Consider the following 14,254-nt stretch of genomic DNA (forward strand, 5'->3'; position numbering starts at 1 on the left):
TCCTTGAGGTCTGTGGGAGTTGAGACCTTGTAGGAGATACTCAGCATCTGGTAGGATCAGACATTTCCCTTTGCCAAGTTAATGGTCATATTGGGGCAAAGGGACCTGGCCAGAGTGCCCTGTGCTCCATCAATCCTGCCTGGTGCAATGGCTCATGGGGGCCATTTCAGGCAACATAAATTAGAGATGCAGCCTGCTCCCTCAGGTGCACCTGACCTGCCCCACAAGCCAGTGCAGAAAGGAGGTAACATAAGGCCATGCTTCACCATAGCCCAACTCCTTTGAGGTGATATGCTGCACCAGGAATGCACAAAAGGGGAGGTCCTTTTACTTCCTTGAGCTTAGGAGCTATGACAGAGACTCTTCTTTGCATGAGGAAAGAGAAGCTCCTTCAGTTGTCCCCACACTGGATAGCCATTCAACGTCAGTCACAGCCTGGGCCTAAATGAATGAAAGTTTACTGGAAACCAATAACCAGTGTTTGAGAGTTCATTTCCACCATTACATGCAGTTCATCACACTGTCCTTATAAATCAGTAGCAGGCAATATGAAAACAAGATGTTGCTATACATTAATAATGTGACCTCAGCTACTTAATATTTTAAAATCCCTAAACTGGAGGATATTTGATTCCTATACATTTTTTTAATCTGACTCTTAATGGTCTTTGCCAGATTTGTGGCATATGGCAGACAGGATTATTATATGGCTTCCAGAGAATTCCTGCTTCTCATTTGAAGTTTTGTTAGAGACCACGCTTTTAAATAATATTTCTCGCATTAAAGAGTAGAAGAAATCTGTCAGTTATCTTTTTTTACTGAAATGATTAGCACAAGTATCATCTCAAAGTGCTGTATTGCATCAGCACGGCAATCTGACGCTTACATGTAAACGCTGTGCTTTAGCTAGCAAAAATGTATAAAGTGCCAGTGACTAAGAGGATATGCTACCCCAGCTCAGAGCAGGATTAATTTCAAAAATATCTTTTTTTAATTCAGTGGTTACATAAAGCAGATGATTTTCAGTCAGAACAATCTAGATTAGCTTTTTATTGGGGTTGGATAGAATTAATGGAGTTTTCATGTATTTTCACCCAAAGTAATTTTCCATTGACTTCAGTGGGGGTGAGATCAGAAAGCAACTTATGTCCCATCAAAATCAATCACCTGAGTAAGAGTTTACAGGATGTAAGCTCCTCAGGCATGGTTTTGTCCTTCATTTGTCTGGAAACTGCCTTGCATGCCTATGATGTGATTTCAGTGATAATAATAATAATAATAGGTTAATAATAAGGTTAAATAGGTTACTATTACAATTCTCCTTCTTCATTTGTTTTCAGCAATACCCACAATGTGCTGGGCACTTTCTAATCTTAAAAAAAAATAAAATTAAAAATCACTCCTCTGGAACATTTTACAGTGAAAAGGAGACAAAATAGGCAAAGAATGTGAGAAAGTGTTGGGTTAATTTTTACTAAATGATGTGAAAGAAGAGGGAAATTTCTTTCTGTGTTTTCTGTGTAGAAGAGGGTGATTAAAATTATCATGAATCTAGTTGCTGTCTGTGCCCCTAAGAAATGTGCATGGTATAAGTCAGCTTTTGTAAGCCATAGTGGCAGGTACCATATTTTCTTTTAACAACAAAGTTTTATTTCCTATTCCCAGATTCATAGATTTTAAGGCTGGTAGGTACCATTAGGATCATCTTAGTCTGACTTCCTGTATAGCACACAACTACCTGATGCATCAGAACTAGTTTCCATAAGGGGATCACAAAATTTTCTTTTTATTCTATCTCAGAGGCATTCTATAATTAATGATGCTGCACAGTGATATCTACGTTATAGTGTAGCATACGGAAATAGTGCCTCCCTTCATTAGAGGTACTGCGGGCCCACTTTGCTGGAGAAATTGGGAAGATGAGTTATGGCCAGATCCTTCTTTCTCTTCAGCTCTGCTGAAATAAAGATCATTTCCTTTTTCTCTTTCACATGATCTAAAAGAACATTAGCATTTTTAGTTAATTTATTTTTACAAAGCTGTAACTGTCTTATGTCATTTTGTAATGATAGGCCCTGCAGATAATTAACAATTAATCTTTTTTTCTCTGTTTTTTTCTCCTGGCGCCAAGGTTGAAATGCGATCAGGTGTAAAAATACTACTTTTTCGCTGGGGCTTTCCAAGGTTCCACCCGTAGGAATTAGACCCCCCCCAACTCCCAATAACTTTCAGTAGGAGTTCAGTGCCTTACTCCCATAGGCGCCTTTGAAAGTCCCAGACTGTATTTGCGCTCTTCTGCCTTCCAGTAGGTCTTACAGATGGGACTTTTCCTCTGATGCTTACTAAGGAATATTACAACTTCAGGCATCTTTCCCACAATATGTTAGGGCTAAAGGGTTTTATTTGTATGTCTTTTGCTGTCCTTTTTACCCTTATCATTCTGACTTGCTGCCTGTATTGTAGCTGCTGACCTTTACTGACGATCTCCTCTGACATCCAAGCTAAATGAGTTATTTTCCATTGACAAGCAAGGGGGCATTGTTTGGGTATATGCTGCAATATTTGCATTGCCAAAAGTCCAGCAACAGAGTATGCAACCCATCCAGCTTATGCCCCCGGCTCCCTTGCAAGGGTGAGCACCACAGGTCAGGATTTAGCCCTATTTGTATTTTACATTTTACACTCGGATACTAAATAAAAAGCTGGTTTTCCCACTGAAGTATAAGATCATTGTCAGTGGTAAAGTCCAATTATTGTTAATGGGTGTGGTACATGTGACCTGTTTCATTCAGCCAGGAAAGATTTTATCCTAAACTGTCAGTATACGCCAGTTATGTATGTTTTATTTGCATATGGTGTATTTTATATATTAATTTTCTGAGGTCAATATTTCTTACGGAAACTGGCAGGTTCTTGTTTTGTTCTTCAACAGACCTTTTATTAATACACTGCCAGCTACGTCCAATGTTGTAAGTACATGGCTTTGCAAAGACTGTGCAGCAGTCTTTTTGTAAAAGTCAACAGTCTGTGCAATTTTATCTTTTCCAGTGTAAATAAGATGTTACATTGTCTTAGAAGATATCACAATGTATTATTGGTTTTTTCAAGATTACAGCAGAATACTCTATTTAAATGAACTAAGATACAGATCAGTTCATTTGTTGTTCCCACACAGTTGTTGTGCATGGCATCCTAACAAGATAGTTTTACACCCAATGAATTTTATGCTCTTATTGCTTGAAAGATTTGTTGTGTGAAGAGAGAACAGTATTTCATGTAAATCCATGAGCCATTACTAATTTGGTCATCTGTAATTTATAACTAGAATGTACCACTAGATGGCAGTCTCTCCACATAGGCAAATAAAAGCATGCATTATACACAAATCCTCTGATATCCAATGTTGTTTACATTGTATTTCACAATAGTTGTCTTGTCCAGCTGATTAAAATTTAGACGTATGTTCTGTCTAATGTCGAAATTTGTGTAATGTGTTAGGTTCCTTCATCAACCACATGCTGTAGCACTCAGAAAAACCAATCAATGACTCCAATATCTAAACAATTGGATACATTAAACCTTATGTCACAGTAAACATGTATGTGTTATTTTCTGTTTACACTTAGTTTGCCAGATCTGTTACACTGAGTGATCTTTTCTGTTTGTTTTTGAACAGGGGTTTTTTGAAGAAGAGGAAGGTAAAGAATATATCTATAAAGAACCCAAGTTAACAGGGCTGTCTGAGATCTCGCAGAGACTGCTAAAACTTTATGCAGATAAGTTTGGAGCAGACAATGTGAAGATGATACAAGATTCCAACAAGGTATGGGAGAAATGCTGCCCTTAGATGCATGTTCTTTCAAAAACACATGCTGCACTTCTGTGAATTGGTTTGGTAATTGGTGAAAAACCTGTTCCTTTCATTCAAAATATTATGGGCTGGATTGTGGAGTTACCACAAGCCCTGAGTAAGAGGCAGCACTTAGTGGCAGTGATGCAGGAGCAGAGTTACAGTCTGGTCCTGGTTCCCTCTTAATCCAGGGGTATATTAAGCAGTGGAAGCCTTTTACCTGGCACTGCTTAGTCTACCTTCTGCAATGGTTCCACTGTACTTGCTGGTACATTAGGGGGATAGTAAGAGCTCCACCCCCTTCCCATCCCAACCTTCTCAGATCCGGGGTTGGGGGGCAAAGGTAGGAATAAAACCCCATGTGGGTGGCTCTCCTACTCTAAGACTATACTTACACTGTGAGCTGGGGTGTGACTTGTCCCCCGTCCCTCCTTGGGTACATATACTCATTCTAGCTCTCATCAAGCTAGCAGGAGTACAAATAGCAGTGTAGCTGCAGTAGCATGGCTGGCAGCAGCTGAGTACAATCCCACCTGAAACTGGTGGCTTCAAAGCCTGAGCTCCAGCCCAAACCACCACATCCACACTGCTGTTTTTAGCGCTGCAGCTCAAGCCCCACTAACATGGGTTTGTCTACTGGGTCTGGGTGGCTTGCTCCCAGCTGCAATGTAGACATATCCCAACTATGACTCATGATGTAGGCAGTCCATTGAGGGGAGTAATGAGTCACATGCCCCCTTCTTCCCTGCATGGGTGAGTGCCATGGGTCAGTATTTAGCCCTATTATTTTATATTCAACACCCATATACTAAATAAAAAGCTAGTTTTCCCACTGAAGTATAAGATCACATAACCACACTTTACTCTACACCACACTGGCATTCTCGCGGTAAGGCTGTTCTGGGAGCCAAAGATTTAACACTGTTGTGATACCATAAATGTTTCCAAGAAGGTGTTTCTAATGGATATGAGCAAAGTACGGAACTAGTATGCACGAGTTTTATAACAAAAATGAGCCATGCCTTCTAGCAGGGCCTAGGGCTGCACTGGCCTGGTGATGTGGCCGAAGGACTACATTGTAATCACAAATGTGATCACAATGTACATCACAAATATGTATTACCATTGCAAGGCAGAAATTGGCTATTTTCTTTCTAATTCATTCAACCCAGATCCAACGTTGCCATTGAACTGTACTCAAAACTCCCATTGACTTCAACTGAAAAACATGCCCCACAGTCAGTGATCTAAATGTTAATGTATGTGTCCAACATTACCTTTAAAAATCATGAACTGTGTTTACACAAATATCAATAAAACCACAGTGGGTAAAAACAGCAAGCCTGTAAACAACACTCAGAGATTGTATTAATAGTAATACTAAGTATCAGATACATTGTTTCATCATGTGTAACAATGTTAACACAGGTCAACCCCAAAGAGTTGGATCCAAAATACGCCTATATCCAGGTCACATATGTCACGCCTTTCTTTGACGAGAAGGAGGCTGATGACAGGAAGACCGACTTTGAAATGCATCACAACATCAACCATTTTGTATTTGAAACGCCTTTCACGCTGTCAGGAAAAAAACACGGAGGGGTAGAAGAGCAATGCAAGAGACGCACAATCCTGACAAGTATGTTGCTGCCTTTTTTCTGTTAAGAGTTCTGACTATAAGAAAAAAATTGCATATGATTTCAAAGGCAATGCTGCTCAAAAATCAGTGAGCATAATATGGTCCACAATCTGTTGTTTGCCGACAGTTTTGTGTCAAGTGAGCAATAATCATTTGACTGTGTCCGTATTTCTGTGCATAGTCTTTAATATGCCCAAATTGCACACATTATACGATTTTGCAGACAATTAAATAACAGAAGAAAAATGATCTGTTTGTAGAATAATCAGCTGACATTATTCTTCCTTGTTACTCTCCTCTCACTCACCCCACTTTCTCAGTAAAGTTACTCCTGATTTATACCAGTTTAGTGAAATCAGAATCCTCATTCTTTATTCTTCTTAGCTTGCATAGACTAAAGATAAACCAGAGTGGACCTTGCAAGATTTACCTGTTTGGAAAAATAAACCACTTCAGATATGAGTATTTGTTAAAAATTAAAACATGATACCAGGTTTACAGAAGGCTACTATATAATATATAATAACTATATAAAAAGCATAACCCCATATATCTTATGTCTTGTCAGTGAGAGATATGCCCAGAAATCCCTGTGTTCTAAGACAGGAAGGTACCCTTTTGCAAGAAGTATTGCAGGCACCAGTTTCCATTGAATCAGATTAAACTGTGGTGCTGAACAGAAAATGTTCAGCTTTTTGTCATGATTGAAATCTCATCTTAAAGAAAAGTGATAAACATCCACGAAATTACTGCTAAAACTTGACATATCTGAAATTTTGGATGAGTGTACAAGAAACTGTCTGAAATGCACTTGATGAGCTTTGTTCTCACAAGTAGAAATTAATACAGAGGCTGACATTCACGGAAAGACTTCAAAATGACAGAAAATTTAGAGCCCATCTGACTTCAGGATATATAATCTCCCCAAAGGGCCAAATGGGAAAAGCTGCCTGCAGCACAGACTTAGTCACCTAAATGTTTTGTGGAGTCAAGGTTGAAAAATACCTGGTATCTGGAGGCATCTCTTTTATGATACAGCTACAAGGGTGAGGGGATGAAGCACAGAGAACAATGGCTGTTGTTTAGTATCTGAGCAGTACTAAGTTCTTTGATGTTGACTTTGGGGTGGGGAGGGAATAGTACTGTTGAACTGAAAGTGCGTGTATTACGGTGTTAGGGTATTAGCCTACTGGTGTGTAAACTTTTAATCAGTAGATAGGGTTGTTTGATCAGCTCCCCAATTTCCTTAGCCCTGCTGCCTGGCCAGATCTGCTCCAAAGCATGCACTCAGCCTCCATCCTTTGCTTTATGTACTGGGCTGGAACCTTACGTCTCTCTCCAGCTTCACTACCACTTGTCCATTGCTCGCCCCACATCCACCCTCCCATCCACTGTCTCATCCCACTGCCTCAATACATTAGATTTTACATGGATAAAATGGATACATTTTAGAAGTTTTTACATTTATAGAAATTATACACATAAAAATGAAGCATTTATTGTTTACAAGAGAACTGGATGTAACACTGGAAAGAGGAGCAGCTGTGGGGGTTGAGGCAGCAACTGATGTGCATTGGGGAAAGAACACTGGACACTCAGGGCAAGTGTAACCCACTGGTCAGGTTATATCTGCCTCTGGAAATTCCCACTGCGTGCATCTGATGAAGCGGGTATTCACCCACGAAAGCTCATGCTCCAATACCTCTGTTAGTCTATAAGGTGCCACAGGACTCTTTGCCACTGGTCAGTGTGTATTACAGGTGCCCAGTCTACAAAGGATATGAGTCTTTTGCAGCCCCACCTACAGAGCCGTGGCTCTTTAGCTCCAGCGGTAGCAGCTCATGCTTTTAGCTCTGGAGGTCCGTCGTTCAACCTCCAGTGTGTGGGCCAAGATGGCAGCCATCACGTACATTGGGCCTTGTCCAGGGTTCCAACTGATCGGTAACTGATGCTCACCATTGGGTTACATGGGGCTGAGGAGGCTTCCTAACGTATGCAGAAGAACCAGAAAGGAGCCTTAGGACAGGCAAATTTTTCTGCCAAACTTCCCAAGGTCCAGGAGACAAACTCGCTGAGTCACTTTGCTGGCTGAGCTGTAAGGAAGTACGTTGGATAGAGCTGGTTAGAAATTATCTAAACTGTTCCTGGAAAGGGGCTGGTTTTCAAGAATTTCCCATTTTGGAAAAGGTTTTGGGGAAAAAAAAGTTTTGAAATTGTCAAATTATCCTGTTATGATATTTTCAAAATGAAAAAGTTCTCTTTTTCATGTTGAATTTTTTTGTTTCAAAATGTAAGTTAACGTATAGTTCATAAAAAAGATTTAAAACGGTCAAAATCCAAAGAAAACATTTTGAAATTTATCTTTTTTTAATTTTCAATTAACCAAATATTTTTTTTCAGATTTTCGATTCATGAAAATGTTTGAGATTTTGACTTTTCATCCGAATTTGGGACATGAAAAAAATTTGAAATTCAAAAATTCTCACAGGATGATTTCCTTCCCAGCTCTTGCTTTTGATGAGGCATGTCCTCCCTGTCTGCTTCTCTTTGTGAATATGACAACAGTCATGTCGGATAATTACTGTTTCATGATTGATTTGTTACAATTAGCAAATTTAGGAGATCTAAGCCTCAGCTAAGCAAAGGGTTTAAGTTCATGCCTGTCTTTCATTATGTGAGTAGTCTTTTTGATTTTAGGGAACTGCTGAAGTGCCTAAAGTTAAACACAGGCTTATGAATCAGGGCCCTAACACAGAATAAGAAAGGTGTGAATTTTAAAATCTGTGAGTTTTGAGAGTCATGTGCTGTCAGGGTCTGACAAATATACGAGACAAATAGTGCTAGATCAAAATGGAACCAGAAATGACTGCATCAAAATGTCTGTTTAGACCTGCTGAGCCAATCCTGTACATGTATTAATTTTCCTGGACCACAAAGGTGTTTATAAAATGGAAAAAATGAGTGCAGTCTAAACTGTGAACCCACTAGCATTGCTTCCAAAATTACCAGCTTCTGGGAGCGGAATCTCTTTGACTGTTTTACATTTGTTTTTGAGCAGCCAGTCATTTCTTTCCATACGTGAAGAAGCGTATTCAAGTCATAAGCCAAACAAGTACAGAACTGAACCCCATTGAAGTAGCTATTGATGAGATGTCCAGAAAGGTTTCAGAACTTAAACAGCTTTGCACAATGGAAGAAGTGGACATGATCAGACTGCAACTCAAACTTCAAGGAAGTGTCAGCGTCAAGGTAACAATGGCTCAGTTTTATGTTTACGTACCAACCACCTTTTTTATTTGGGTCTTTGCAACTTGTGGAGCATATTTAATCTGTTTTACTCCAGGGTATTCGAGTCTTGTTCCAGTGCCCATTGAAATCAGTGGAAAGACTCCTATCGACTTTAATAGGTGTTGGATTGATGCCTGGCAGTGTTGCTATAATTAAGTCTGTTAGGGTATATTGACATTGCAATAAAAGAGTCCTGGCTGCAGCTGACCCGGGTCAGCTGGCTCAGGCTTGCAGGGATCAGGCTGCAGAGCGAAAAATTGCAGTGTAGATGTTCAGGCTCAGGCTGGAGCCTGGGCTCTGAAACCCTGAGAGAGTGGAGGGTTTTTTTAGCCTGGCAGCCAGAGCCCCACAAGCCCAAGTCAATTAACCTGGGCTCTGAGACTTGGTGCCATGGTATTTTTCTTGCCGTGTAGACATACCCTTAGTGTTCCTCTAATAAATGTTAAACTCTTTCTAACCTGAACAGCCTGACCATATTAAACTAAAGCCTGGTACTCAAATGAGCATTCAGATACTTTTTTAATGAGAACCTTGTACAGGTCAGTTTAATGATTTCTTATGTAGAAAAACTGGGATTAGAGAGAAGAACATATTTGGCCCTTGTGATTCAGTGTGATTTGTTTTTCGACTACATTAGCTAATGTCCAGTGCACCGTTTGCATATGAAACTTTCTAAGATATTCATCTATCTGGCACATGGGCCCAGATCCTCAGTTGGTGTAAATCAGCACAGCTCCTTTCCTTTCAATAGACCTATTCCAGTTTACACCTGCTAGGGATCTGACGTACAGTCTAATTTTGGTATTTTTGTTAAATTGAAATACCTACCATATTTGTATTTGGAAAATGGCACCTCGGAAGATTAACAGTTTCTCTTAAGTCATTGATTCAGAACAAATGTGTAGAAGATAAATACCGATGTGTTTAGCTTCAGTTGGGAAATGCTTTTGGCACTTTCCTGAATGCAGCTTTATGCTAGGCAGAATGTCTTCAAGATGCAGAATACGGAACAAAATCTCTATTCATATTCACCCTGTACTATCCATTTGAAGTCAGTGTCATTTCACGCACTGTAAGCACAGAAATTGACCCTGAGCCTTAAACAATGAGAATTATAAATTACAGTCAAAGTGTACTGTTCTGCTCCCTAATCCAGGTGCTTTTCCCCCAACAGGTAAATGCAGGACCAATGGCATACGCCCGAGCTTTTCTTGAAGAAACAAATGCTAAGAAATATCCTGATAACCAAGTCAAACTTCTGAAGGAAATCTTCAGGTAAACATACTGGTTTTAAAGTAAACATTAGACTTTGTTTGGCCAGTACAAACAGATGAGAAACATTCAGTGATATGACATGAAATTAGACAGAATGTTGTATGTACGACTAGATAAAGCCACGCCTTGCAATTCGTTCTTGCGTAAAATTTCTCTTGACATCTGTGTAAATCACATTGGCCTGAGTACTCCTAGGGATTTATAACTGAGTGCCATAATTTGCCCCAACTAGTATATAACTTTAAGTTGGGGGCATAATATTTTTTCACTGGAGTTTTTTGTACAGATGTTCTTTGGTGTATGTTTGTGCTTGTAGGCAGTTTGCAGAAGCATGCGGGCATGCTCTTGAAGTTAACAAACGCCTTATTAAAGAGGACCAGTTAGAATATCAAGAAGAAATGAAGTCTCATTATAAGGATATGCTCAGCGAGCTCTCTGAAGTCATGAATGAACAGGTCAGATGTTCTATTTTAACTTTTGCTGGTGGGGATGGAGGTGGCTATTTGTTTCCTCTGATGAATGAATACAATTAACTTCAGGGTTAGTACAATTAACCACAAGTAAAATACTAATAATGCAGACTGCAACCAAGAACAATGCAACAATTATTGTGCAAACTTATTTGTGCAGTTTGACCAATGCCACTCAATCCTGACCTGTATAATTCCTGCTATATTATGTGTAAAGCTCACTAACATCCACCAACATAACTAAATTGCCTTTTATTCACACCTTTTGTTATTTTGGTGCAGTGATTGGGTGTGGACTCTTTTACTTTAAATTAAGAGTGTCTTGTTTTGATTTAGGTCAAGTAATAATTTATCTACAATAAGAGATTCCACACAGAAACTGAAACGAAAATAACAAAAAGGGTGAATTAAAACCAATTTAGTTACTTTGGTGCATGTTAGTATGTAAACAGCTCTAAATTGCACCTGGAATGTTTTCACACATGAACAGGTAATTGTACGTGAAAAGTGGCTAACTGCACATATAAGTACCATTTGTATGCAGAGTTGCCCAGTGTACATAACTATCAGTGTCATAATTACTGGTATCTAACAAGGATATTTAATGAACACCCCCTAGACCCCATGGCAGCTAATTTATATTATATATCTTCACGGGTAAGGTGAATGATAACTACAGCTTGTTGAATAATATAAGAAGTGACTCATAAATGTATTTGCAAATAAACATGGCAAGTTTGCTTCACTGTCATTGCGCCACATTCTCATGTGGTGCAAATCGATGTAGCTCTGTTAAAGTAAATGGAAATATGCTTATTTCCACCAGCTGGGAATCTGTTCCATTATTTGCTATGATTTGTCATCTCAGGATTCTGATTACCACTAGTTTATTTGTGAAAATGTTTGTTGAACTCCAAACATTTCATACATTTTATCATATTCTTCAAGAAAGTCATCCAAAAGTTTTGTGTTAAATTTAGAAGTGTTGAATGTGTCATTTTTTGCTCATGGGTCTCCTGTTTAAATAGTTTTAATCGTCCAATCACTCATCAGAAACAATTAACATGTGACTTAGTTGAACAAATTAGGCACCACAAATAATGAAAAATGAATAGGCAAAATGAACAAGTTACTAGTAGTCCACAAACTGAAATTTGCATAAGATATTCAGTGAATACTTTTCAAATACAAATATGAACCTGAATATCATTTAGCTGTACGTTTTTTCAGTGCAGGAAAATATTGATAGATTAGTACATAATTACTTGTACATAACAAGGCTTTTATTTTTCCAAGGGGTTTAGTAACACCAAAGCCTGTGAGAGCAAAAGCCCAGATAGTTGGTAATTTCCTCAATACCAAGGTGTTTTGAAAATCTCTGTTAAAAAACTAACTAAAAAATATGTGTCTTCCTACCGCCATCTTGTTCCAGCTTCCTTTCCTGCCAGGCAGGTTTCAAAAAGAAAGACCTTTTGCAGCTTTCAATATTTTTCTCCCTGCCAGTTGACCAGTGTCTTTGGAAACCATTGTATCATATTCTCACCAGTGTGAAAAGAATATTTATGGGCACAAAACACCAATTCTCTGGAAAGTTCTTCATACTCTAGTTGCTGTGTTCCGTTAATAGATCTCTGAGAATTTTTTTTTTTTGCTGTTGCAGAAATATAATTAAGGGCAAAAGAACACCAAATATTTTGCTTTCTGAAAATCTAGCAATAAAACAGGATTTTTTTTCCAGCTTTCCAAGCAATATGATTTTTTTGCACAGCTCGAGCCCTCTTGCTTCCCTACTTCTGAGCAGAGAGCACCATCACCATACATTTTACACACTCTAAATTGCAGCTGAAATATTTATTTCACAGTGGGAAACATCGAGGCACTATCATAATGGTACCATGTTCTCTACAATGACATTATGGTCTGGTGTGTTGCTCATTGTTATATTTGAGGCTGTTTTGATAGCACACCCACTGACAGTGACTCTCTCATTACATAGTCTCTTCTCTCTCTTTTTTTTTTTCTGGCAGCTCTGTCATGGTCCATGCTTATACAGCTTCTCTTCTTCCCTGTCTAACATTTCCCTCAATACTGTAGACAAAAGTGGTATGTTTATTTTTCTTATGTCTATACTTTCCTTTGGTGTCACGTGCTTTCACTTGCTGATTTTCTGTTTTACCTACATTTTACGTCCATTTAAGTGTCATGTCTAACTCTTGTTGAACCCAGTGAGGGGTTGGGATGGGAGACATGATACATGTGCAGTCTGAGTTCATAAACAACCTTGGCACTAATGATTCCTGCACTGTTAGGATCATGGAGCTTAGCAGAAGGTGATATCCTCAGTCTTTGGTGGGGAAGTGCATTGTCCATGATACGGCATGGTAACCTGCTAATACCAAATGGTTGGAGAAGGATCACTTTCTGCCATCGTTGCCATAAGGCAAGTTCTGCAATGATGGCAGTGATGGCTGGAGGAGGGGGTCAGGAACACACATCTTAGGAACTGCCCAGAAAAAAAAAAAAACAGGTGTAAGAGCAGCATTGTTTTGTCTGTGGCACAGGCTGTGGGAGCTCATGCACAGACAGTAAGTGTGAGTCCTGGGGAAAAGGATGGCAGCTGTCTCACCACAACCCCGGACAGAAGAGGAAGCACTGTGTTTGTGTATGAAGGTGATTTGGAATTCCAGGGTGGGGAGGGGTATTGGTGGAAAGGGATCTCAGAATCCTTCTGTACTTACTTTCTCTAGAAGCCAGGAGTAATGAGGAATAATGTTTGCCAAATGCCTGAGAAGTACCTTTGCAAAAGGAAAGGGGAAGGAGAAAACTTTTGAGTTGCCAAGGGGACAAAATATTGCAATAAACATCTCTTTTTGCCCTCTGTGTACTTGTTCTGCCTGTGTTGTTTAATCTTTACATAAATGTTTATTTTATTTCTAATAGTTAAAGATAATAGCCCAGTTCTACCTTGAGACATAAGTTCACAGCTCTTATTGGCTCCAGGGAGTATGTAAGGTAGAATTGGGACCAATGATTATACAGACATGTATGCAGAGGTACTGTTAACTGGTGTTAGGCAAAACATTCAGATTTAAGAAACCTATTCTGTTTAAATACTCCATTGCATTCTTGTGACGCCAAACACAACATCTTTGTGCTACTTCATGAGAACCAGGAATGTAAGCTAAAACTGACCTATTTTCATTATTGATGCTGAGTAAAATAGAAAAAGTAAACACAATCAACATAAATGATAAATAGCAAAATAGGCTTCTAGGGCCACATTTTCAGGTGCAATAGGAAAGTCATGCAAAATGCACAATCACTAGTATGTACAAAATCTGTCTTTGCATTTATGAATTGTGTGTGCTGAAGTCTGGGTTTGGATGCATAGTAACCCACGTTGCAGACCCAAACACCCGTTTGCATGCATAGATGTAGGATTTCATTTGTGTAATGAGTGCAAACTCAGGGCCAGATTCTGCCACCCTTATTTCCATTAAGTAGTATCTTACTCCCTGAATAACTGAGGTCTATGGGTCTACTTGAAGAAGAAAGTACTAGTCAGTGTAAGAGTTTCAGAATCTGGCCCCCTTTTTGCAGTGCTTTCCTATTGTACGTACGGATTTGTCCTTTACAATCCTTTCAGATGTAATAATCTTCAGTGTAACAGAGGTAAGGGTTTGTCTTTTTTTTTCTTTTTTTTTTTTTTGTAAATGTGACTGTTATGTCCAG

The 14,254-nt window shown here is 39.1% G+C and overlaps 1 protein-coding gene across 15 annotated transcripts in view; it reads left to right on the forward strand.

The window, feature by feature from the left end:
- Window positions 1-14,254, forward strand: part of DOCK10 (dedicator of cytokinesis 10) — a 245,032-nt gene that overhangs the window by 219,825 nt on the left and 10,953 nt on the right. For 12 of the 15 annotated variants that reach the window (XM_073359912.1, XM_073359906.2, XM_073359915.2 and 9 more), the window contains 6 exons: window positions 3,677-3,823; window positions 5,279-5,489; window positions 8,548-8,738; window positions 9,952-10,052; window positions 10,369-10,507; window positions 12,550-12,625. In XM_073359912.1, coding sequence (XP_073216013.1) covers window positions 3,677-3,823; window positions 5,279-5,489; window positions 8,548-8,738; window positions 9,952-10,052; window positions 10,369-10,507; window positions 12,550-12,625 — 865 coding nt within the window. The remainder of the gene's footprint in view (window positions 1-3,676; window positions 3,824-5,278; window positions 5,490-8,547; window positions 8,739-9,951; window positions 10,053-10,368; window positions 10,508-12,549; window positions 12,626-14,254) is intronic. The other 3 variants (XM_073359911.2, XM_073359920.2, XM_073359921.1) reach the window with 1 other exon arrangement.

The sequence above is a fragment of the Lepidochelys kempii genome, chromosome 9 (genome assembly GCF_965140285.1).
Source record: "Lepidochelys kempii isolate rLepKem1 chromosome 9, rLepKem1.hap1, whole genome shotgun sequence".
Classification (NCBI taxonomy): domain Eukaryota; kingdom Metazoa; phylum Chordata; order Testudines; family Cheloniidae; genus Lepidochelys; species Lepidochelys kempii.